The sequence below is a fragment of the Arvicola amphibius genome, chromosome 11, assembly GCF_903992535.2.
Source record: "Arvicola amphibius chromosome 11, mArvAmp1.2, whole genome shotgun sequence".
Taxonomy (NCBI): Eukaryota; Metazoa; Chordata; class Mammalia; order Rodentia; family Cricetidae; genus Arvicola; species Arvicola amphibius.
The window spans coordinates 87,793,113-87,817,868 of NC_052057.2; the positions used below are offsets into that span (position 1 = coordinate 87,793,113).

Sequence of the window (24,756 nt, forward strand, 5' to 3'; positions counted from 1 at the left end):
GAGGCCTCAGAAAACAAAAATAAAAACTACTGTAAGATCTACCCATGCCGCTCCTGAGTGCTATGTCCAGAGGTCCCAGGTCAACACCACAGTGACAACTGCACAGTCATATTTATTCCTGAATACTCTCCACAATACCCAAGACGTGGAACAGCCTAGATACCCAACAGATGGATCAATACAAAAGTGTGGTGTACGTACACAATGAAGTTTTATTCTGGCATAAGGAAAAAAAAGCATGTTATTTACAGAAAAATGAATAGAACTGGAGATCATTGTATAGAACAAAATGAGACAAATTGACTGAGAAAGACAAATTGCGTGTTTTCACTCATTTTTAGAATCTAACGTTAAATGCATACACATATACACAACCCAAAAGTAAAAGGACTATTTGGATGAACAAGGAGGACCAATGGGAGGGAGAGGTGCAAACAAGAAAGGATGATAGGGAAACAGGAGAGGGTGATTATTGATGACTATGAGGTAAGCATGTAATATTTATGTATGAAAGTGTCCCATGAAACCTATTATTTTGTACACTCACAAAAATGTTAATTAAAAAATCATAAAATAAGTAATAATCTATCCAAACCAATATTACCTGATGCTGTAATCACAGGACTGAAACAAAGAGAGGTGTGATGGGGAGAAGGGTTGGTTAAGAAGTAGGTGCTGGAGCTATTTCCATGAGAAATAACAAATCCCCAAGCCAGGTGCCACGGTAGGTACCTATGGTATTTCCAACTACTTGGGAGGCTGAGACAGAGACACCACTTGAGGCCAAGAGATGAAGATTAGCCTGGGTAACATACTGAAATCATGTTTGGAAGGAGGGAAGAAAGGAAAAGAAGGAGGAAGGAAGGAGGATGGATGCAGAGAGGGAGGCAGGAAAGGAAAGGAGAGACTGGTCACTTACAAGGCAGGTACAGGTAAGTAGACAAAAGCTACCAAGAAAGGGAAGAAGGAAAGGTGTTAGAGTGTGTTCTGTTGCTGTGATAAAACACTAAACACTGATCAAAACCAACTTTGGTGGGGGAAGGGTTTCTTTTAGCTTACAGGTTACAGTTTTCTACACCCCAGGCCCACCCACTCAAAGGTGGCACTGCCCACAGTGGACCTGGCCCTTTCACGTCACTCATTTTTGCCTACAGGCCGATTTGATGGAGACAGCTCCTCCTTTGAGATTCTCTTTTCTCTGGGGTGTACAGGTTTGGGTCATGTTGACGTAGCAAGCTCTGAGAATGGTGGTGCAGGCCTTTAATCCCAGCACTTGGCAGTTAAAGGAGTGAGTTCAAGGCCAGCCTGGGTTACCTGTCAAGTTTCAGGCAAGCCAGAGAGAGAGAGAGAGAGAGAGAGAGAGAGAGAGAGAGAGAGAGAGCGCTATGTAGTGAGGCCCAGTCTTAAAAACAAACAAAAACTAACAAGCCCAGAAGGAATAAAAGGAAGGGGGAGGAGGAGGGGAAATACTGAGCATTGTGAGACACTGAAGAGAGGAATGGAAGGAAGGAGAGAGGGAGGGGAAGGAGAGAGGGAGGGGAAGGAGAGAAAGAGAGACCAGGCACTTAGCCAGCAGGCACAGGGTAAGTGGGACTCTGTGAGCCATGTAGCCCAAGAGTGACCTGTGAGTATTTATCTCATGGGTTGTCTTAGTTAGGGTTTCTATTGCTGTGATGAAACACCATGACCAAAAGGCAAGTTGGGGAGGAAAGGGTCTAGTTGGCTTATACTTCCATATCACTGTTCATCATAAAGGAAGTCAGGGAAGGAACTCAAACAGGGCAGGAACCTGGAAGCAGGAGCTGATGCAGAGGCCATGGAGGGATGCTGCTCACTGGCTTGCTCCTCATGGCTTGCTCAGCCTGCTTTTTTATAGAATTTAGGACCACCAGTCCAAGGATGGCACCACCCACCGCAGGCTGGGCCATCCCACACGAATCACTAATTAAGAAAATGCCTTACAGGCTTGCCTAAAACCCAGCTTGCTCTGGAGCCATGTTAGAGGGACCCCTGTCTGTTGCTGCAGATATTGGGTGTCTCACTGGGCTTCTGGGAGTGGGGAAGGGGGAGGGCATTCTAATCCTCAGGGCGGGAGCTGTGCACAGTTGTTTGTAGATCTTTGTCTCTCATCACTCCTTCCTAGAGGATCTTCAGACCAACCTCAAGCCCCATGAGCAGGCTGAGCTGAAAGAGGCTGCCTCCAGCCCCAGGAAGGGGCTCCAGCAGAGGTGAACCTGCCTGCCAGGTGCGCCCAGCACTCGCTGCAACTATAACAAATATCCAAGATAAATAACTTACAAAGTAAAAAGGGTTGTTTTGGCTTGCAGGTTTAGAGGTTTCAGCCCGTGGCCAGTTGAACTCATTGCTTTGGGGGCTGTGGTGAGGCAGCAAGTCTTGGAGGGAGCACGTGACAAAACTTACCTTGTAGCCAGAATGCCAAAGAAAAGAGAAGGGAGCCAGACATGGTAACCATGCCTTTAGTCCCAGCACTTGAAAGGGAGAAGCAGGCAGATCTCTGAGTTAGAGGACAGACCGGTCTACATTAGAGTTCCAGGACAGCGGAGCTAAGAAGATAGCTCCTGTCTATAAATAAAGAATGAATGAATGAACAAATAAATAATGAATGAATGGATAGATAGATAGATAGATAGATAGATAGATAGATAGATAGATAATGAGAAAGGAAAAGGCTGCAATCCCACATTTCCTTCAAGGGCACATCTCTGGTGACCTAAGAGTTCTCACGAGGGCCTCTTAAAGGCTCCACAGTCTCCAAGATCAAGCCTTTAACACGCGGGCCTGGGAAGACACTCCAGAACCAAACACCCTGGCCAGCAGTGCGGAGTTCTTCCAGCTGGAGATGGCCAAGGCATAGCTTCCATCCTGTAGACAGCAAGACTCTCGGTGAATTATTTTTTCATAATAGATGAAAGTTCTAGAAGCATGTTCTGAAAGAGAATTAAAAAACAGACTCAAAAGCTTGTGATGTCAATTCTGCCCATCCACTCGGAGATCGCATCACAAACAGCAGGGATCCAAAGCCTGCTGCACAGTGTAGGTCTGTACAGTTCGCCAGTCCCGAAAGTGCAGCATGAAAATGGTTCCGCCCACTAAATTTAGCAGGAAAGGACTGACTCCTGCCTGCAACAGCCCCTCTTTCTCCTCTTCCCTCTGTTGTCTGTCCAAATGCCAGACCTAAAGCACAAGTCAGCTTTCTCTCCAACTCCACTGTAACTATTCTTCAATTAACCTGATCTTCAAAAGGGAAAGTGTCAGGTCCAAAGAAACTCAAGACGAGCCAGGTGGTGGCCCATGCCTTTAATCTCAGCACTTTGCCAGGTCTACAGAGCAAGTTCCAGGACAGCCGGAGCTACACAGAGGAACCCTGTCTAGGAAAACTAATGCAAAAGAAGGAGGGGGGAGGGGAGGGGGAGGGGAGGGGGAGGGGAGGGGGAGGAGAGGGGAAGGAGAGGAGGAGGAGGAGAAGGAGGAGGAGGAGGAGGAGGAGGAGGAGGAGGAGGAGGAGGAGGAGGAGGAGGAGGAGGAGGAAACTCAGGACAAATGACTGTGGTGCCTGTTAGCATCCCAAAGCTCATGCCGGCTTCCAGACTTCCTCGGTATCATTACAAACACCTGTGGCTCTCTGTACCTCTTTCACCCCACCCCTGCCCTAAACTTCTCCAGGTTGCGGGTTTTCCTCCCCTAGCTTCTCTTTCCTTTATAACCCTAACTTTTCAGCTCTGCACTTAGTCCCCTCTCCTTTTGGTCTTTCTCTCTTGGCCCTGTCTCTTAGACCCCGTCCTTGCTCTCCTTGGCCTGTACTTTCTTTGTCTTCCTTTCTCACGATCCTACCCCTCACCTGCACCTCATGGCCCCACCCAGTCTGTCGGTTGTGTTCCTTATACTGCTTTCTCTCTTTGCTCTGAACTGTCCCAGATGCCTCTGGCTGTACTCTTTCTCATATGTACAATAAAAACCTTCCCCTTTACCATACCTTAGAGCAGTTATGGCCTCAGTTTCTACATTGGTGCCAAAACCCTCAGTTTATACAGAAAGTAATTCAAATATAGAATGCTGCATTTGGGGTTGGAGAGTTGGCTTGATGGTTAAGGGCACTAGCTGTTCTTGCAGAGAACTAGCATTCAGTTCCCAGCACCCATGTTGCCTGGCTCCCAGCCATCTATAACTCCAGCTTCAGGGGTCCAAAGCCCTCTTATGGCCTCTACAGGATGAGCAAGGATCAGGTTGAACTTGGATTGAAGCAGATCTCCTTAGAACAAAATACAGGCATATTCACAAATCCAATAAATACTAACTTAGCCCTAACTGCTATGATTTTTATGCTGGCCTGCCCTGTCACCTGGGTACCCTGTCCCTTTAAGAGGCAAGCTCCACCCATTTCTTCTCTCTCTCTCTCTCTCTCTCTCTCTCTCTCTCTCTCTCTCTCTTTCTTCCCACTGAGCCCACCTGAGCCCCTTTCTCTTTCTCTGCCCACTGTCCTTCTGAAGAGGCAGCTTTCTGTCTTTCTCTCCCTTCCTTTCTCTCTCGCTTTCCCTCTCTCTCTCTCTGTCCCTCTATTTTTCTCTCTTTCTTCCCCCATACACCCTACCATCCCATACCCTCCTACTAAATAAACCCAAGCTCTCTCTACATGGCGTATCTGTCTATCCCTTACCTGGGGCTATCCCCAACATCAGTCAGGGCACCTGCCAGGGTCACTTGTGCCATAAATCATAACACTATGTCCCAAGAACTATGTCTCTCCAAACCTAAATCATAACACCATGCCCCAAGGACTATGTCTCTCCAAACTTAATTGTGCCACTTGGTACAAGTAACTCCTTCTCCAAAACATGGAAATGATCATGGCTGACCAACAAGGAAGCCTATCGAGGCTACAGCCAGGCCCTCGCTAAACTGGGGGGACAGTCTTCACTTGCTCTGTTTTGTTTTCCTCCTCCTCCTTTTTCCTCCTCTTTAGCAACTGATAAATAATGAAAGTTTGTAGGCCAGAAGTTTACTAAACCATAACAAATCTCCCTTCAAATATCCTTGTTAATAATGCTGAGCAGATCCAAGCACACATCCAGGGTTGGAACTGGCATACCCAACACCTACCCTATCTAGTGGAATATGTGAAGGGACTGGTCGGGTAGAACCACAGCCACAGGATCCTCATGACTTGGGCAACAGCAGCAGGATATCAGAGAGGAGTGTCAGTGAGGGTTCAGTACTGATGGTGTACCGAAGCCAGAGGCCTTGACCCTTGACTCATTACACAATGAACATTTGCAAGTAAAGTTGTTTGGACCAAAGGGTCTACTGCATGCTACACAACAGCTCCCAATGCCAATGGATGAAGAGGCGATGGAGAGGGGGGAAAGAGAACAGAGCTTTTCTTTTATTTTTTTATTATTGTTTATTTTTATCTTATTTTAATTCTTTTTTAGCTCTCCTTGGGGAGGCACTACAGGAGTGCGGGGTGGATATGGAGGGACTGGGAGATGAGTGGGATTGGGAGCATGATGTGAAACTCGCAAAGAATCAATAAAAGTGGAAAAAGAATTAAAAAGCAAAAACAGAATTTGAAATGTAAAAACATAATTAATAATAATAATAATAATAATAATAATAATAATGTAGAGACACCCGGGTATGGTGGCACACTCTTTAACCCCAGCACTTGGCAGGCAGAGGCGAGTGGATCTCTGAGAGTCCCAGGCTGGCCTGGTCTGCATGATGAGCTCTGGGAGAGCCAAAGTTTTGTGGAGAGATCTTGTCTCAAGAAAAAACAAACTGAGCCAGGTGGTGATGGCGCAGGCCTTTAACCCCAGCACTCAAGAGACGGAGGCAGCCGTATCTCTGTGAGTTTGAGGCCAACCTGGTCTACAGAATGAGCTCCGGGACAGGCTCCAAAGCCACACAGAGAAACCCTGTCTCAAAAACCAAAAAGAAAAAGAAAAACTTGAGGTAAAAAATTCGTTTCTTTTCTGGCTAGTTTTATGTCAGTTTGACTCAAACTATAGTAATCTGAGAGAAAGGAAGGGAACCACAATTGAGAAAATGCCTCCATTAGACTGGGCTGCGGGCAAACCTGTAGGGCATTTTCTTAATTAGTGATAGATGTGGGAGGCTCAACCCATTGTGGGTCATGGTGCCAACACACACACACACACACACACACACACACACACACGTTCCCTTTTTTAGAGGTTTTTTATTATTGTACATATTATTGTGTTTATTTTTTAAACTAATTTTTTAGGTTAGCGTACAAAGAATTGGGTTTCATTGTGGCATCTTGGCACATGTGTGGCACTATACTTCGTTCTCATTTGTTTCCTGCCCCCCATTCCTCTCTCCAACTTCAGACGGTTCCCTCTCTTCTCCCCGTGAGTCCCCTTCTGCTTTCCCCTTACCTATCCTGCATTGCCCTCTTTCCTTCCCACTTCCTTTTGTGGATTCTTCCTTTTCTTTTATGAGCCCTTTTCTAGTTCCATGACCTACAACCACATATATAAATATGCATATATATTCATGTATATGTAAATTTAAATCTAGGTTATGCGTGTGAGAGAAAATGTGACATCTGGCTGAGTCTGGCTTACATCACTTACTGTAATGAGTTCCAGTTGTGCTTGTTTCCTGAGAACATCATCATTTCACTTCCCTTTACACCTGCACGAAATTCCATTATGTATATAGACCACACATTATGTCGTAGCAAGTCTAGGAGAATCATCATATCTAGGGTGAATATTAGAATGAAATCGTCGTTCATCACTGTATCCAGGGTACTCATCAGGATGAGTAGTTACTTTTTAGAAGTCCTTAGACCTTGAAGAAGTCACTCTGGAAAACAGTATCTATAGAGTGGTTTTTCTGAAGGAGTTATCCATCCATTGCATGACCTTGTGTTGTGATCTAGCTGCCCTCACTCCCCCTGACAGACAGTGGGATAGCAGAACTTCCTTGTGGTCTGTATTTGACAAGGATGTTTGTGTTCTTTCTGGCTGGTGGTTTTCCACAGAAGCAGTTGAGGTATAAAATAAAGGTTGCTGTTCTTCCACCTGAAAAGAAGTCTCCATGTCTCAATCCCGGCACCCCCTCCCCACCAGTCTCGGCATCCAGGCTGCACTGGCATGGCAACCTTGGTCACAAGCCTGTCCTGGCACAGCTGGAGCATCTTGCATTAGGGGTTACTGCAACGGTGCACAGTAAGGACTAAAATTGTTGCAGGGTGTGATGCTTCCTTTGGAAGACATATAGATTAGATCAGGGACTTTGGTATGAGGAGCTCGTTTTACCCAAAAGACAACTTTTGTGTAACAATCAATAAATACGCCTTTGCACGGCTGTTCGGGGTTCAGTTTGTGGCAACTGTTCCTCCCTGCTTCCAGAGAGCATAAAATTCATCTTTGAGTGACCTTTCTTCAATCAACCCGCACAACACAGAACATCCTGACATTATGTAACCATTTATCTGCAATGGACCTCTAGACTGGCTCCATTTCCTTGCTCTTATGAGAAAAAAAAGCTATATCAATGGTTCTGAATCCCTGTGTCATGTTGACTTAAAGTCCCCCATATGACCCCGGGAACAGCATATCTGAGCCATATGGCTGTTACAGTTTCAGTAACTTTAAACAGAAGTTTGAGGAACTTCCACGGTGCTTTACACAGTATCTGCACAAGTTTACGTTCTCATCGACAGCACAGAAGAGGTCCTCTGTCCCACCCTGCTCATCAGCATCCATTGTCATTTGTTTGCTGGACGACAGCCATTCTGGCTGGGGTGGGATGGACTCTCAAAGCAGTTTTAGTTTTCTCTACTGGCTGAGGACATGGAACACTTTTTCGAGTATTTGTTGGCCATTTGTATTTCTTTTGAGAACTGTCTGTTCAGTTCATTAACTTGTTTATTTATTGGATGATTTTCTGTGTGTGTGTGTGTGTGTGTGTGTGTGTTTAATATGTGTCATTCTTTTTTAAAATTTATTTATTTTATCTGTATGAGTGCTCTATCTGCATTAATGCCTTTATTTCATAAGAGGACATCAGATTCCACCATAGATGGTTGTGTGTCAACATGTGGTTGCTGGGAACTGAACTCAGGACCTCTGGAAGAGCAGCTAGTGCTCTTAATGGTGAAGCCGTTTCTCCAGCCTGTATCATTCTTTATATATCCTTGATATTAATTCCTGTCTGATGTGTGGTTAGTAAAGCTTGTCATCCATTCTGGAGGCATCTTGCTCTAACGAATCTTTCCTTTGCTGTATAGAAGCTTCTTAATTTTATATAAAACCCAAATTGATCAATTCTTAGGGTTGTTCCATATAAGTCTCAGAAAATCCTTACCTTTGCCTACTTGAAGTGTTTTGTCTATATTGTCCTCAACAGTTTTTAAAGTTTGGGTCTTAGATTAAGGTCTTTGATCCATTGAACTGATTTTCTACAGAATGAGAGGTCTTGTTCTATTTTCATTTTTCTGCATATAGAAATCCATTTAATAAGAAGGTTGTCTTTTCTCCAGTTTATGTTTTTGAGTTTTATCAAAAATGAGGTGGTTATAACTGTGTGGCTTAATCTCTGGGATTTCTATTCCCCTGGTCTATATGTCTGCTTTTGTGCAAATACCATGCCCTGTGATAAAATCTGATATTCCACAATGCTTTCTACTAAGGATTGACTTAGCTATTCGGGAACTTTTAGGCTTCCATGTGAATAGTTGGGTTTTTCCCAATTCCAGTGGAATTTTGATGGGAGTTGCCTTGACTGTCAATAGACTGCTTTCAGTAACGCAACCAGTTAGTGTTATTCATTTTGCTTGTCTGTGAACTTGGAACATCTTTCCATCTTCTAGTGTATGGTCTTTAATTTTCTTTTTCTTCAATGTTTAAAGTTTTCCCTCTAAAGATCTTTCATCCTCTTTGTTAGGTTCATTCCCCCAAATTTTGCTTTTCCTGAAGCTTTTAAAAGTAGGATTTTTCTCTCTTATTTCTCTCACAGCAAGTGCATTGTTGGTCTGTAGAAAAGCCCCTGGCTTTTGCATGTTGATTTTGTATCCTTCTACTTTGCTGACAATGTTTATCGAGCCTGAGAGAGTTTTGCTTGTTTGTGGAATCTATAGAGTCTTCTAAGTCTGGGCTCATGCCATCTGCAAATAGAGATAATTTGACTTCTTCCCTTCCTATTTGTATTCCTTTTACTTTCTTGTGTTATTGCTCTAGCCAAGACATTGAACACTACGTCAAATAAGAGTGGAAAGAAACGGGTGCTTTCATTCTGTCCTAGATTTTGGAGAAAATTCTCTTTTTCCATATTTAGTCTAATCTTGGAGTCTTAGTTACTTCCCTATTGTGTGATGAAAAACCATAACTAAGGCAACTTATAAAAGAAGACATTGTTTAGGGACTCACAGTGTCAGGGACAAGGATCTAGCCTAGGGTCTATCATGGCTGAGAGCCTGGCAGCAGGCTGACAGGCAGGCATGCTGCTGCCCCAGTGGCCAAGAGCTCACACATTTGAGACACAACCACGGAGCAGAAAGAGACACTGGGAATAGCTGTAGTTTTGGGTTTTTTTTTTTTTTTTTTTTTTTTTTTTTTTTTTTTTTTTTTTTTTTTTTTTATCTCAAAGCCTGCCCCCACTGAAACACCTTCTCCAACAAGGTCACACCTCCTAATCCTTCAAAAACAGTTCCACAGACTGGAGACCAAGTATTCAAATATATGAGCCTATGGGAGCCATCCTCATTCAAACCACCATAGCTGGCAATGGGTCTGGCATAGCATGTTAAAGTATGTTCCTTATTACATTAAAGTATGCTCTTTTTATTCCTATTTTTATCATGAAAGTTGAACTTTGTTGCTCTTTATCATTGAAATGATTGTGTGGTTTCTGCCCTTTTATGGTAAATTACATTGTTTGCACAAATTGAGCCAACCTTGTATCTCTAGAAAGAAATCAGATTGGTCAAAGTGTATGATTTTGGGGGGGGGTGTTATTATTTTTTGATAAAGTGTTTTTCAGTGTAGCCCTAGCTATCATGGGGAACTTGTTCTGTAGACCGGGTTAGCCTTAAATTCAGAGATCCAGCTGCCCCTACCTCCCAAGTGCTGGGTGTGACAGCAACTACCTTCTATGTTATGATCTTTCAAATGTATCTTAAATTTGATTTGAAAATATTTTATTGAGAATGTTTACATCTATGTTCATTGGAGAAGTTGGTTTCTCTTTGTTGTGTCCCAGTCCAGTCTAGTGAAACTCAACAGTGAATCATCTGGTTCTAGACTTTTCTTTGTTGGGAAGCCTCGTGAGAAATTATGGATCCCAGTTTCTGTTTCGTTTCTGTTTCAAGATGTTCCTTAAACATGCTCCTGCACTGAAGATGTGGCAAAGCTGGATGAACCTCACCAGAGCTGGCCAGTGCTGGAGCCGTGGCTTTGAGCATCTATAGTGTAAGCTAAGTGGAATTCTTTTCCCTATGAAGTCAACCTCTCTAAGGTATTTCATCTCAGTAATGAACACTGACAAATACCATGTCTGATTAGACTTTCATGTCTTGTTTGGGGGGATCTTGGTGGTGTTCTTGCAGAGCCTGGTGCATGCCAGGCAAATGCTCTACCATTAGCCTGTATTTTCATCCTGTGTCCTATGTTTATAAAGAGGTTGGTAGTGCTTTTTCCTCAGTTCAAGCTATTTGGCGCTGTTTTTTATACATGAATGCAATAAAGTCCATGCGGGGAAGAATAAAAGGTGAAAAATGGCCTATCCATTTCATCTTTTCTCTGGGACTCTGAGCTTTGCCATCCTCTTCCAGAAGAGGAACTGAAGGATGAAAATACCTGCTAACTGTGATGTCTCCGACAGAAGGAGGTACAAGAAAGCTGATGAATGTTGTCTTGCTGACTTGCCCAGTGCATATGAGAAGGGGACTCGCCAATAAAATTTCTCTAAAGCAATGATTTTAGCCTGGACCGCACGTTACAATTACCATAGGAGTCTTAAAAATACTGATGTCTGTCTATGCCCCACCCCCAGGGCTTCATTTTTAGTTACAAACTGGGTGAATTCTGAGCTTAAAGTCTTTCAGGCACCAAGATGACTTTAATATGTGTGCACAACTAAGATCCTTGTTCTGATTTGGCTGAGGATGTCAAGGCTCATACACTGATCCTAAGTATTGGTTTGAGAGAAGCTTTTTAGTAAAAGTCTAAGTAGGAGAGTCCTTGTCCAGTTCTGTTTTAGTATACTAACATGGTTTCTATAAATACAAAGGAAGTTTGAACTGGCTCAGAAGGATGCATTCATTGGCACAGAGAGTGAAACAAAGAAGAAATTAGGTGTGAGTTCAACCAAGTGAGCTCAATTAAGGGTCCCCTCAAACTTAGAGAGGTTTTCATATTAATGGAAACAAAAACAAACCTGACTCTTCAATCATTAAAACAAATGTCATCCTCTGTTACTAAATCACAAAGTAACCGAATAGATATTCACTGTCCTTTATGATGCCGGTGGGCCATTACTCTCACAGTGGCTTTTCAGAGAACAAAATTAAAACCAGTGCAGTGCTGGTCTGGTCTTCGTGAACTACCTGGCCTTTGCTGCCAGAGGCATTAAATCGACAGCGTATGGCCTCCCTACTGAGATGAGGGCAACCGAAGCTTGCAAATGACACCTACTCTGAGTCATTCTCTACACTTTGACAGACAGAGCTTTCTCTTCCAGTCTGTGTGTGTGTGCCTGTGAGTCTGTATGTGTTGAGTGTGTGTTCATGCACAGTGTGGAGGATAAAGATCAATACAGATGTCTTTTTCTATCACTCTCCACCTTATTTTTTTGAGACAGGTTCTCTCACTAAACCTAGAGATCTTTGATTTGGCAGGACTAGTAGGCCAGCAAGCCTCGTAGAGCCTACTGTCTCCCCAGAGCTGGGATTACAAATGCATTTTGTCACTGCAGCAAATGTGTGGGCATTGGGGATTGGAACTCTGTCAGTGCTTTACCAATTGAATCATCTTCACACACACACACACACACACACACAAATAAATAAATAAATAAATAAATAGGTACATGCATGAACATACACATACTTTTTGTGTCATTGCTTTATTAGCTAACCTTTTCTAGAACCTATCCAATGATAAGTCAAAGAAAGGCTTTAATTGGTAAATACAGATCTGATGGGATGGCTGGCTGAAACTAGTGGTAAGCGCTGCATGTTATTATGAACACACAGATATGCAGGAGAACACTGATCGCTATGCATCCAATTCTCCAGTGAAACTTGTCTTTAATGGAGGTAGTATCAATACTGCAGGTTTTAATCCTCTTAGGCCCATTTCTTTTTTAAAAAATATTTATTTACTTATTATGTATACAATATTCTGTCTGTGTGTATGTCTGCAGGCCAGAAGAGGGCACCAGACCCCATTACAGATGGTTGTGAACCACCATGTGGTTGCTGGGAATTGAACTCAGGACCTTTGGAAGAGCAGGCAAAGCTCTTAACCTCTGAGCCATCTCTCCAGCCTTAGACCCATTTCTTAAGTAAGACTTATCATCCTTTAACGGGGGCACATGGATTGCTACCATAATGCATTTTTTTACCGACTGAACCACCTCCTCAGCTCTTCTTCACACCCTCTGATGGCCCTGCATTCCCTCCCTGCAAGGCCTTCATGCCCACTTCTCTGGCCATCTTTGTCTCTGGATCCCTCATACTGTTCTGTGCTCTGGCCTCCCACAGCTGCTCCCCGAGAGACACCAGCTATAGGGGTTTGTCTGCACATTTCTAGTGGTCCAGCCTTCCATGGGCCACACAGTCCTCTTGGCTCTGAAGAAACATCTTTCAGGATTCATTTCAAAGCAACTTCACCCTGGAGTGTCCCCAGCCAGCAGTTTTAGAATCAGCTGCTTCTTCCTCAGCCCATTGGCCCCACGGTCAAAGCACTTTTTACCAGCATAGTGCTTTCAGCTGGCTCGCTTTCACACCTGTGCCCCGTGGGTTTTAATGGCAGAGCTGGTATCCTAGCCATACCCATCGCCTACGATTAGTGTAACTTTTCAGGAAATGTATTTATTAGTAGAGTGAATTGAGTTTAACTGAATGGAATGAATGAATGACTTTGCTTTTCCGTAAATTAACTTCTCTCTCAACCCACCTCTTTTTTTTTTTTTTTTTTTTTTTTTTGGTTTTTCGAGACAGGGTTTCCCTGTAGTTTCTAGAGCCTGTCCTGGAACTAGCTCTTGTAGACCAGGCTGGCCTCGAACTCACAGAGATCTGCCTGCCTCTGCCTCCCGAGTGCTGGGAGTAAAGGCGTGTGCCACCACCGCCCGGCCCACCTCTCTTTGAATACCCATCTACATATATCCCATGTCGGATGAAAGGGCAAGAGTGAGGAGGGGGATGAACACGGCTGCCTTTACTTACCATGGATGCTCTGTGCCCAGTAGTTGACGGGAGAGGTGAAGGGCCGTTTTCCCTTTGTGGAAAATCCAAGCAGGAGCTATTCAGAGACCTTGAGCTTCCTGAGTCGCTGTGCAGTTGTCCCTTTTCGGACAGCATCCTGGACAGAAAGCTGGCCTTGCGACTGCCTGGGCCGAGTCTGTCTACCCAGACCCCACTCTCTCTCGCACTGCCATCGCTGCCTTGGAAGTGACTTTGAAGATCGGCGAGAGGTTTGCCTGAGGCCTCTGGGCCCTGGGATCGCTCCCAGGTTCCTAATGTAGATGGTGGACAGTGGGGAGAAGCTGTCATTGTACCTACCCAGGACTGAGACCTTGCGTTCTTTGAGCCAAAGAGAGAATGACATGGTTGCTGTCCTGGGTGCTGAATTCTGGCACTGCCATCGTGGGGACAAGGGCTGTGGACGTGGAGCTGTCCACTGTTTGCAACTTTTTCAGCCCAGTCTCTTTTGCTACAGGAAACGTCCACATCATGTTGCCTGGGGTGTTGAATTTGCCACATGCTTTTAGACCTTGGTATATTGACTCGGATGACCTGCTGTTTATTGTTGGCTGAAAGTAGGGAGAATCTTTCGGGGAAAGAAGAGCAAACCATACAGGGCTGGGTCCCCGAGTAGTTGGTTGAATGCTCAGTGTTCCCACTGCTAGACTTGCCGTCAAGTGCCCTCATGATTTTCCTGATGCCCAGATGAAATATTTCAAGGATATTGAGTAACAAGGAGAGGGCAGCAATGCTGTACATAAAAATCATGAAAATGGTCTTCTCTGTAGGTCTGGATACAAAGCAGTCCACCGCATTGGGGCAAGGGGGTCGGGTGCATTTGTAGAGGGGGTGCATTTGAAACCCATAGAGAATATATTGGCCTAGCATGAACCCTACTTCTAGCAAAGATCTTGTCAGGATGTGTAAGACGTAAGTACGCAGCAGACATCCTCTCAGAGGGACTTTATGAATCCTTCTCTGCTCCTCGAGTCTCCTCAGCTCCCTCTCTACCCTTTGTTGCTCTTCCAAGTCAAGCTCTGGGTCCTCCATCTGGGCTCTAAGGTGTGACTTCTTCTTCTGCCTTTGCTTCTCAAAGTCCCTGAGTCTATAAAGTGCATGGCCCATGTACACCAGAGAAGGGGAGGACACAAAGATGATCTGCAAAACCCAGAATCTGATCAAGGAGATGGGGAAAGCATCATCGTAGCAGATATTGTTGCAACCCGGCTGCTGGGTGTTGCAGGCAAAGGAGGACTGTTCATCATCCCAGACATCCTCAGCAGCGACACCAAGTACCAACATCCGGAAGATGAAGAGGATAGTCAGCCAGATTTTTCCCACTATAGTTGAGTGGGAGTGAACTTCCTCTAGGATGCCACCTAATAAGTTCCAATCCCCCATGGTTAGAAAGTCACATCTGAAATACACAGAAAATAAAGAAGTTAGCAAGACTGAAGGATTTAACTTGCAAAGGCACATGCTCATAAATCACACAGACTCTTTGCTTAAGTCAACACAACTCCTGACATCTCTGCTTCATATTTGAGACTGGAATTTTCCAAGGAATATCAGTTTCTGGACAAATGCTAACTCTCTACAATCTAACTCTTGTCTCCCACATGTAGTTGCCTTTTGTCCTAAGATACCTGTGAGTCTCCATATTTGTACAATGCATTCCACAGTCTTGATTATTTTCTACTCATTAGAGAAACCTATTTAGCTCACATCTAACATGATCTTGAATAAGGCTCGAGTCCTCTAGAACTTTTCTCGAGCAGCCCAGCTCATACTGACTTTCCAGTTTCCTAAGTTTCCATGGCCATTCATCTGGTATTTTGCATAGAAGAATTTTGTAATGTTTGTGTTTTCTGTCTCATTTCTTGGAAAGTTGCACTTCCTGCAAGTAGAGACTGTTCGTGTTATCTTGATCTATCTACACAGAAGGTACCAATATGCAAAAATTTAAAATATGTTCCCATGAAGTCTTCCACCGAATTAACTATCCACAGGGAAAGCTAAGCAGGCTCTCATCATATATCATTCATGGTGTCACTGAAGATGAAACATACATAAAGAGAAATCAGTCAAGTGAATCCTTGGAAACTGTTCCAGGTCAGTGTGCTGGTAATATTTAGGCAGACACAGAAATGGTGCCAAAAAGACACATCTGGAAAACCAGGTCTTCATGGAATTCTTGCAAACTTGGAAAAAAAGTTAATATAAACTATTCCTCCAGAAAACTTGTCATCTAGGAAAGAATCAAGGCATAAATGGCATAAACTAGTTATGATGTTTATCCCGGAAAAGTAGTGCTTTTCAAGGTTCAATGAGGTTCATATGTTAGTAACCTGAGATTTCTAATATGTGGAAGGCTTACAGATAAGAAAAAAAGAAATATAATTAAGTTAAAATATACAATGACACAATTTTTATTTTTTAAATTCATCTACTAAATAATATTTTCTGAAGTCTTACTGTTTCCTAGGCATCATGCAGACACCGCAAACTCAACAACAGGTGTGATATATCAGGTCCCTCACCGTAACTGACCACCAAAGGCTACTACTAACCGAAAAGGTGAACCAAGATTGAAAAGATAAAATGAATACCAACCAGAAAGATTTCAAGTGAAACATACAATTTTTAAAAATTTTTCATAATCCCCCAACACAAAATTAAATTCTAAGTGGACTAAAATATTACATGTAAGCCAGGCATGGTGGCACAGGCCATTAATTCTAGCCCTTGGGAGTCAGAAGCAGGTGGGTCTCTGAGTTTGAGACCAGCCTGGTCTACAGAGAGAGTGCCAGAACAGTCAGGGCTACACAGAGAAACTCTGTCTCTAAAAACAAAAAGAAAAAAGTAAATGTGAAAGTCCTAAAATAATAGCCAGGCATATTGGTGTTCCTGTAATCCCAGCTACTAGAAGCAGAAGGATCATTTGAAACCAAGAGTTTAAGGCTAGCCTGGGAAAAATGATGAGATTCTTTCTAGAAAGAAAGAAAGAAAGAAAGAAAGAAAGAAAGAAAGAAAGAAAGAAAGAAAGAAAGAAAGAAAAGGAAAGAAAGTGGTGGGCTGGACACGGAGGCACACACCTATAATCTGGACTGTGTAAGCCACCTTTTTTGGGATGACTTCTGCCGGGTTCCTAGCTGCAGCGGGCTCAGGTAGAAGTTCCAGGGTAGAAACAAGAGGGTTATAATTATTAGGCAAAAGGAACATAGATGTAGGAGAAATAATAGATAGAAACATAGAATAGTATTGGGAGGGAGTTCCAGCGAATATTTAAAGTTGCCCGCATTTAATTTCCTTTTGCTTATACCCTGACCCTGAAAGGTAGAAGTAAAATTAAAAAAAAAAACTCATTCACATGATACAAGGAATGAACAGTCCAGCTGAAGGATTGCGGGCTACATTCTTAGTTAAACATTGCCAGAACAAGACAAGTAATGCTGACACCCTAGACCAAAACATTCTGTAGGCAAATCACTCCCTGGGTGGAATCCATAGTTATCTCCCTAAAGGAGTAGGAACCTAGCTGGATCCTTAGTCCTTAGACTTTTGTTTGAGGTGGAAAAGATCTATTTTTTTTTTTTTTTTTTTTTTTTTGGTTTTTCGAGACAGGGTTTCCCTGTAGTTTCTAGAGCCTGTCCTGGATCTAGCTCTTGTAGACCAGGCTGGCCTCGAACTCAGAAATCCGCCTGCCTCTGCCTCCCGAGTGCTGGGATTAAAGGCGTGCGCCACCACCGCCGGGCGTAAGATCTATTTTCTTTAGGATTTATTTATTATGTATACAACATTCTGCCTCCATGTGCGCCCGCATGCCAGAAGAGGGCACCAGATCTCATTACAGATGGTTGTGAGCCACCATGTGGTTGCTAGGAATTGAACTCAGGACCTCTGGAAAAGCAGTGTGTGCTCTTAACCTCTGAGCCATCTCTCCAGCCCACAAAGATCTATTTCTTAATACAATACCTGAAATGTCAAGTCTGGCTATTAGCCACACCTGTTGGCAATAACCTTGAGAGAGCAGACCTCTCTGACCTATTTTTTGATCTGTAGACAATATCCTTGAAGGAACACACATAAGTTCCAACTCTCTGACCTTTAGTCAAAGTAGAATGGACCCGTACCTATGGGGCCTGTCACAGGACATGGGAGGCTGAGATGCAGGAGGACTATGAATTTGAGGCCATATTGGGCTACATAATGAATCTCTCTCTCTCTCTCTATCTCTCTCTCTCAAAGTATTAAGATGCAAAAGAATGTTTTAGCTGGGAACTTGACTCAGTTGTCAGAGTGCTTGCCTAGCATGTAAGAAATTCTGGGTTCAATCACCAATACCACTATTGTGTGGCAGGAAGTAAAGGCAGGATCAAATGTTCAAGGTCATCCTTGGCTACACAATGAGTTCAAAACCAGACTGGGCTATATGAGACCTTGTCTCAAACAGCAGTAGTAGCAAACAGCAAAACAGAGCATATTTGTAATCTTAGAATAGGACATGGCAAACAAGACCCACATGCCTGCCTGGGGTTGCCTGCCCTGGGCAAGAAGGAGAGAACACAGGTCCACCCTGTGCCATCAGGTACCATTATGGTAAGCAAATATATGGTGTGGTTTGGGAGAAAGAGAGAGAGGCAGAATGATTTATGTCCTGTGAACAGAGGCAGATCTAAAGAGGTGAAGGGGGCTGAGGTGAGTGGCCTGCTTGCTATCTGGAGCTATGGTGACGTCAGGGCCTGTGCTGCTGCCAAGAGCCATGTGTTAGTCCATGACCCTGCAGTAACCTCAGTCTGTGTTGATGTTCATGGCTCCTGTTATCAACAAGGGCCAGAGAATAGGGCTGCACAGAGTTGGCCCTGCCGCTCACCAGCTGCAGCACTCAGGAGAGCAGGCCCTGAACCTTGCCTGGGCACGGCAGTAGAGCTGACCTTGTCACAGGGTACAGATGAGCTGGCCCACTACTCATCTGTCATGCAGTCAGCGTTGGGGCGGGGGAGATGCCCCCATCTCCCCTTGCCACCTGATGTAGGTGGGAAGATTGCCCCCAGGGTCAAGAAGGCAGGAGCCTTGCCCCTCACCAGCTGCAGCACACGGAAGAGCAGGTACTGCACCTCTCCTGGGCTTCACAGTAGAGCTGGCCCTGTTGGCAGGGGTGCAGATAAACCCACCCCAAGGGCGTGAGATTGGAGGAACTGACCCCACATCCCTTCGGATGCCATGTGGCGGCGTGGGAAAGGGAAAGATGCCCTCCCCCTTCGTCCCTTGCCACTGGTGGCAAGTGAGAGAGTGGGAGAATTGGTCCTGCCCTTACCAGCTGCAACATTTGAGAGAGTGACCCCTGCAGCTCACCTGGGCAACAGCACAGAACTGGCTGCAGGAGCTCCATGACACAGGGCAACAGCAGGATGTCCAAGAGGAGGCCTAACGAGGGCCCAGCAGAAACCAGAGGCCTTGACCTCAACCAGCGACTCATTGCAGTGAACCCTTACAAATAAAGATGTAAGGACTGTGTGACTCCCTGTGCCACACCGCAGCTTCCATAATGAGGTTTTGTTTTTCGTTTCTTTTCTTTTAAATTTTATTTTCTTTTGTTTTGGGAAGGATTCAGGGACAGAGAGCACAGGCAAAGGAATGGGGAGCTGGATGGGATCGGGATGCACGATGTGAAATCCACAAAGAATCAATAAAAGTTTAAAAAGAAAAAAAAGAAAAGAAAAGGAAAGAGACATCTACTCAGGAAGGATTTATCTTTCCTCAGACTTTCATTATTCTTAAACGGTTTTGCAAATATAAAATTTTAAGTATATAAAGACCAAATTATCTTAAAATTATAAAAATAGGAAATGGATTTTTGAAGAACATTAATCTTAGAAATTATATTTAGTATTTATTTAAACATATTTAAATAAATTTCACTTACAGTTAGTAATAAATACTTTTATTCAAATGGCAAAGTGAAAAAGTCCAGAAGGCATGTACATCCAAAGGAAAAACAAACAAACAAAAAACACACAACAACAACACACACACACACACACACAAAGCAGAACTAGATACTAAGGTTCAAGATATAGCTTCAGCTTTCAGGGAGGCCCAGGAGTTTGAGGCCAGCATGAGAAACACAGCAATAATCTTAATTTAAAAATAAAGCCTCAACCATGGTAGTACTTGTCTACAATGCACATATCGGGGGGGTCTGAGGTAGGATGATTATGCATTTGAAGTGAGGAAGACATGTCGAAATTTCACTTGAAAAACCAACTGGAACTGGAAAGCTCATTATTGAGAGACCCCAGCACTCCCCACGTTAGCCAACCCATAGGTCAGTGTACGATTTTCAATCACCAAATAAAATAAAATGCCAGAAATGTACACGTGTACACATGTGTGTGCAAGATATATATGCCTGTGTGAGCATGGGAAGGAAATCCAGTATAGATACAGGCCATCTCAAGTGTGAGGTGAGACGCATAGCCGGAGAATTTGAAAGGAGAAGGAAGAGGCAGAAAAAGAAAAGAAAGCGAGAACAGATTTCTCAGAAAATACAACTGGGGCTGGAAAGAGAGCTGGTATGGTTGCCAACACCCACATGGCAGGTTACACCCATTCATAATTCTAGTTCCAGGAGAACCAACTCCCTCTTCTAGCCTCTGCAGGCACCAAGCATTCAAATGGTGCCCAGACACACATCCAAGCAAACCCAGACACACGTAAAATAAACAAATTTCTTTTTTTATAAAAGAAAGTATGATTGATTTTATCTACTAAAAACATTTATTCAAATTCTTCCATACATACGCATGAAGAATATTTAAATAGAATTGTCTTAGTTAGGGTTTCTATTGCATGTTGGGGAGGACAGGGTTTATTAACTTTACTTCCATGTCACTGTTCATCACTGAAGGACGTCAGGACAGGGACCTAAACACAGCAGTGATGGAGGAAGGTCATCTGTCATGTGTTACTTTCATTGGTTAATAAAGAAACTGCCTTGGCCCTATAATAGGACAGAAAATTAGGTAGGCGGAGTAGACAGAACAGAATTGTGGGAGAAAGAAAGCTGAGTCAGGCAGACACCATAGGCAGTCGCCTTGCCTCTCCTCTCTGAGTTGGACACAGGTTAAGATCTCTCCTGGTAAGCCACCCCTCATGATGCTACACAGATTACCAAATATGGGTTAAAGCAAGATGTGAGAATTAGCCAATAAGAGACTGAAACTAATGGGCCAAGCAGTGTTTAAATGAATACAGTTTCCGTGAAATTATTTTGGGTAAAGCTAGCCAGCGGCCGGGAGCTGGGAAGTGGCCCGCAGCTCCATCTACAGGGTAGGAACCTGGAGGCAGGAGCTGATGTAGAGGCCATGGAGGGGCGCTGCTTACTAGCTTGCTCCTCATGGCTACTCAGCCTGCTTTTTTGTTGTTGTTGTTGTTTTGTTTTTTTGTTTTTTTGTTTTGCTTTGGTTTTGGATTGAGGGTTTTTGAGATGGGGTTTCTCTGTACAGCTTTGGAGCTCATTCTGGAAGTAACTCTGTAGACCAAGCTGGCCTCGAACTCACAGAGATTCGCCTGCCTCTGCCTCCCAAGTGCTGGGATTAAAGGCGTGCGCCACTACGGGCCTGCTGCTCAGCCTGCTTTCTTATAGAACTCAGGGCCACCAGCCCAGGAATGGCCCCACTCACAGTAGTCTGTGCCCTCCCCATCAATAACTAATTAAGAAAATGATCTACAGGCTTTGCCTACAGCCTGATCTTCTGGAGGCATTTTCTTAATTGAGGTTCCCTCTTCTCAGATACCTAGCGTGGGTCAAGTTGTCACAAAACTATCCAACATAAGAATTGTGTAGAAAGTAATGTTTCTCATAATTTGAAGATCTTTGTTTTGAGACAGGGTCTCACTATACAATGCAAGCTTGCCTCAAAAGAAATCCTCTTGCCTGAACTTCCCAAGTATTGGGATTTCAAGAGTGGACCACAGTACCCAGTCTACCTCACGAAATTTGAGAAAAATAAAAAGAGCACTTTTATATCTTATTCTATATATTTGTGAGCTATTTGAAATGTAAAAAGAGTAAAATTTGTATTCAAAGCTCATTTATTTAAGCAATCATTTCTTAAGCTTGATCCTTTCTTAAAGAGTTAAGGTGTTTTTTCATAATTATTCCTCTAAAACTTTTTTAAAAGAGTCTGTCTGATTTTTAGTTTCAGTCCCTATTTTTGCATCCTAAAATATATGTGCTTAATTTTGCCACTATTTATTTTAAACATGGAAACTGTTGCTTTTAAAATAGCAAGTAAAGAAGATTTCTCTGCGGTTCCTAGGAAATCACAGTGAACTGACGCTAGCATGGGGAAAGTAAGGTCGCGCGCATGCGTACAAAAGTTGTTTTAGGGTTCTGAAAAAGAACTTTCTTCTGACGACAGCTAACTGACTGCAGACCCCGAAAACCATTCAGGCTTGCTTTATTAACACCTCCTATGTAAGAAGCTCCCAATCCTCGCTAGCATTTGGTTTCTGGTCCTTTCTTTCCATCCCGAGAGAGGTTGCTTATACTATACGTTTCTCATCAACGCAGCCTGCGAATTTCTCACTTACCTCACAGTCAGACCAGAAAATTCCAGCTGAGTGTGCGGAGCCTTCAAGTCGCGCCATTTGTGAACAGAACAGACATGGACAGAGCGTTTAATAGAGCAGCTGCTGCGGCTCACAGATACAAAGGCTCAGGTCAGGTGACTGTGGGGCTCTAATTCAAAGTGAGCACAGCAGTTTTGATCAATGTGGCCTAACCTAATTGCCAGCACCCCCCACCCCACCCCAGTTATAACTGTCCTGTGTCATTTTGTAGCTTTATTATTATTATTTAGTTGATACCGTGCTGGGACATTTGGAATGGAAAAGTAAAACAAATAATAGTTTTCCTCTTTTTTTGTGAATAATTTGTTTTGAGTTGGGTACATTTCTTTAGTCCATTGATTGCCCTGGAAATCAGCAGTCACAGATCGATAAGTCATGTCCAGCTTTATAAACAGCTGCCTGGGGGTGAACCTAGCCTCATCAAATGAGACAGACAGACAGACAGACAGACAGACAGACAGACAGACAGACAGACAGAGGAAGAGAGAGAAGGGGAGGGGAGAGAGAATCAAACCTCAAGTGTTCTGGCAAACCGTGCCATGCTAAAATAAGAAACCTCTCCGTAGCAAGATTAACACTTTTGCACCAGAGGGCGCTGTGCCTGCATGGATACTGCATCCAGCGAGAGTCCATTAAATCACTCGGGGAAAATAATTTTCTTTCTCTAAGGAACTGGAAAGCTAACCGTATCCTCAGAACCCAGGTCTGATTTTAGAAGAGAACTAGAATTCCGGAGAAACTGCAGAAAACCAGAGACTAAATGCTCGAATTCACAATCCACAGCATCTTTAACTGGTCCTATTAGAGAGCGTATTGTCCCACTGTTGCAGTAAAGGGATCGACAGCACTGCTGGGTCTCAAAGACACCCGGGAGAAAAGGCTAATGGAGGCGCCTGTATAATATACTAAAGCGGAGGCCAAGTTCTCAGCTAGCACTTGTTCCAGAGTCCAGGCTCCTCAGCACTTCTCACCCCCATGCCCTGCCCTAGCTTCTCCGACCCTCTAGCAGCTTCTCTTATAACAGCCAGCCACTGGCTCTGCGCTCTCTTGGCCTCTTGGCCCTCAGCTCCTCTCTTCATCCATTTGTCCTCTCTCCTCCTCCCTCAGTCTTTTCTCCCTCTGTAGCTCTCCCCATCTCTCTCCTCTCATGGCTGGGCTTGTTCTACCGTCTATGTTCAATTCCGGCTGCTCTGCCAGAAGCCTCTGCCTGTGCTCACCCTCATATCTGAAATACAAATCTCCTCAAACGTCGTTTACATCAACGAAAAGGCAGGGATGTCAGGTCTCACACCTGGGACAGAAGGGTAACTGAGGTGCCTATTTAATATAGCAAAGCGAACTTGGCCTCCCGGTTCTCCCAGCATGCCTGAGACCCTACCTGTTACAGGGTGTGGCTGACATTCTCCTCCCCCTCCCCTAAACTTCTCCAGTTCGGGGGTGGGGGGACTAAGATATCCTTCCCCCAGCTGCCCTTTCCTGTTGGTTACTCTTTTTTCTTTCTTTCTTTTTTTTTTTTTTTTTGTTTTGTTTTTGTTTGTTTTTCGAGACAGGGTTTTCGAGACAGGGTTTCTCTGCAGCTTTCTTAGAGCCTGTCCTGGAACTAGCTCTTGTAGACCAGGCTGGCCTCGAACTCACAGAGATCCGCCTGCCTCTGCCTCCCGAGTACTGGGATTAAAGGCGTGCGCCACCACCGCCCGGCTCTGTTGGTTACTCTTTTGTCTACCCTTTACTCTCCTGGCTCTCCTTCTCTCCCCTTCACCCTCACCGGGTCCAGCGCAGGGTCATGCTCACTCTGGATTCTCCCACATTTCTGTCTCTGGCTAGGCTATCCCTTTTAACCACAGTAAAATTTTCTCCTCTTTCATACCTAGAAGCAGTCATGTCCTTTCTTTTTTGTTTCTTTTTTTTTTTTTTTTTCATTCCCCTGGGGCCAAAACCCTCAGTATTGGCACATAATGGGTTCCCTGCCGGGCTCTCCAAACCAAGCGGATTTGGCTCTCCTAAGGTGCATGTGAATCATTCTGCCGACTCCTGCCTCCCATCGATTTTGACTCTAAATTCCAGAGTTCACCTTCTCAGCTCCATCTCCCTTGCATGTGTTCTAACCATTACTTTCCTTTGTCATAAGTGTCTCGCTAACTCCTGGAGACTTTCAGCCTTCCAAGTCACCCCTCTGGGTGTCCCACATCTCTCCGCTCTGCCCTGGGAGAGCCATCTGGGTATCTCTGCTAAAGACAACGTCGCCCTCTTCCTAGTTCTCTGGTCTGCAGGTCCCACTCTGCTAGCTCTCAGCTTCCAGGCCCAAGGCTCCTGGCTTCTACACTATTTGGCGTCCTTGTCCTGTCTCAGCTCCCTCCTGTTCCCTCTCCTCCCCCTAGGAGCTGCCTACAACTGTCCTGCAGCTTCCTTAAGCCCTTCTGGGCCTCTGTCCCATCTGTCACTCAACTCCCTCCTAGAAGTCCTGCAGCTTCCCTACACCCTCATGGCCTCTAACCCTCCCTGAGATGGAGTTCCTGTTTGTTCCTCCTTTTTTGCTCCTGGCTACATGGTTCTCTGTGTCTCAGTTCCCTCTTGGATCTCAATGGAATCCTCCCTGTGGGAGGGTTCATTTCACAATCCTTCCCCCTTTTCTCTTTGAACTCAATTCTTTCCTCATTCTCAGA

At 44.2% G+C, this 24,756-nt stretch overlaps 1 protein-coding gene across 2 annotated transcripts; it reads right to left on the reverse strand.

Annotated features, from left to right (window-relative positions):
* Window positions 1–1,787: 1,787 nt before the first annotated feature.
* Window positions 1,788–22,191, reverse strand: Gja10 (gap junction protein alpha 10). Of its 2 annotated transcripts, none has more exons than XM_038347615.2 (3): window positions 22,055–22,191; window positions 13,439–14,873; window positions 1,788–2,948 (listed from the first exon to the last, which is right to left on the reverse strand). In XM_038347615.2, the coding sequence occupies exons 2-3, from the start codon at window positions 14,855–14,857 to the stop codon at window positions 2,910–2,912; spliced, it is 1,458 nt and encodes a 485-aa protein (XP_038203543.1). In that variant the 5' UTR covers window positions 14,858–14,873; window positions 22,055–22,191; the 3' UTR covers window positions 1,788–2,909. The 2 variants fall into 2 exon arrangements, with proteins under 2 accessions (XP_038203543.1, XP_038203544.1); XM_038347616.1 differs by lacking the exon at window positions 1,788–2,948 and adding an exon at window positions 6,618–6,678.
* Between the last annotated feature and the right edge of the window lie 2,565 nt (window positions 22,192–24,756).

Coding starts and splice junctions, on each gene's coding strand:
- Gja10 (XM_038347615.2), bottom strand. CDS start 14,857: ATGGGGGATTGGAACTTATTAGGTGGCATCCTAGAGGAAGTTCACTCC. Junction 2,949..13,438: donor CTGGGCACAGAGCATCCATG/GTAAGTAAAGGC, acceptor ATTCTCTTTCAG/AACATGCTTCTAGAACTTTC.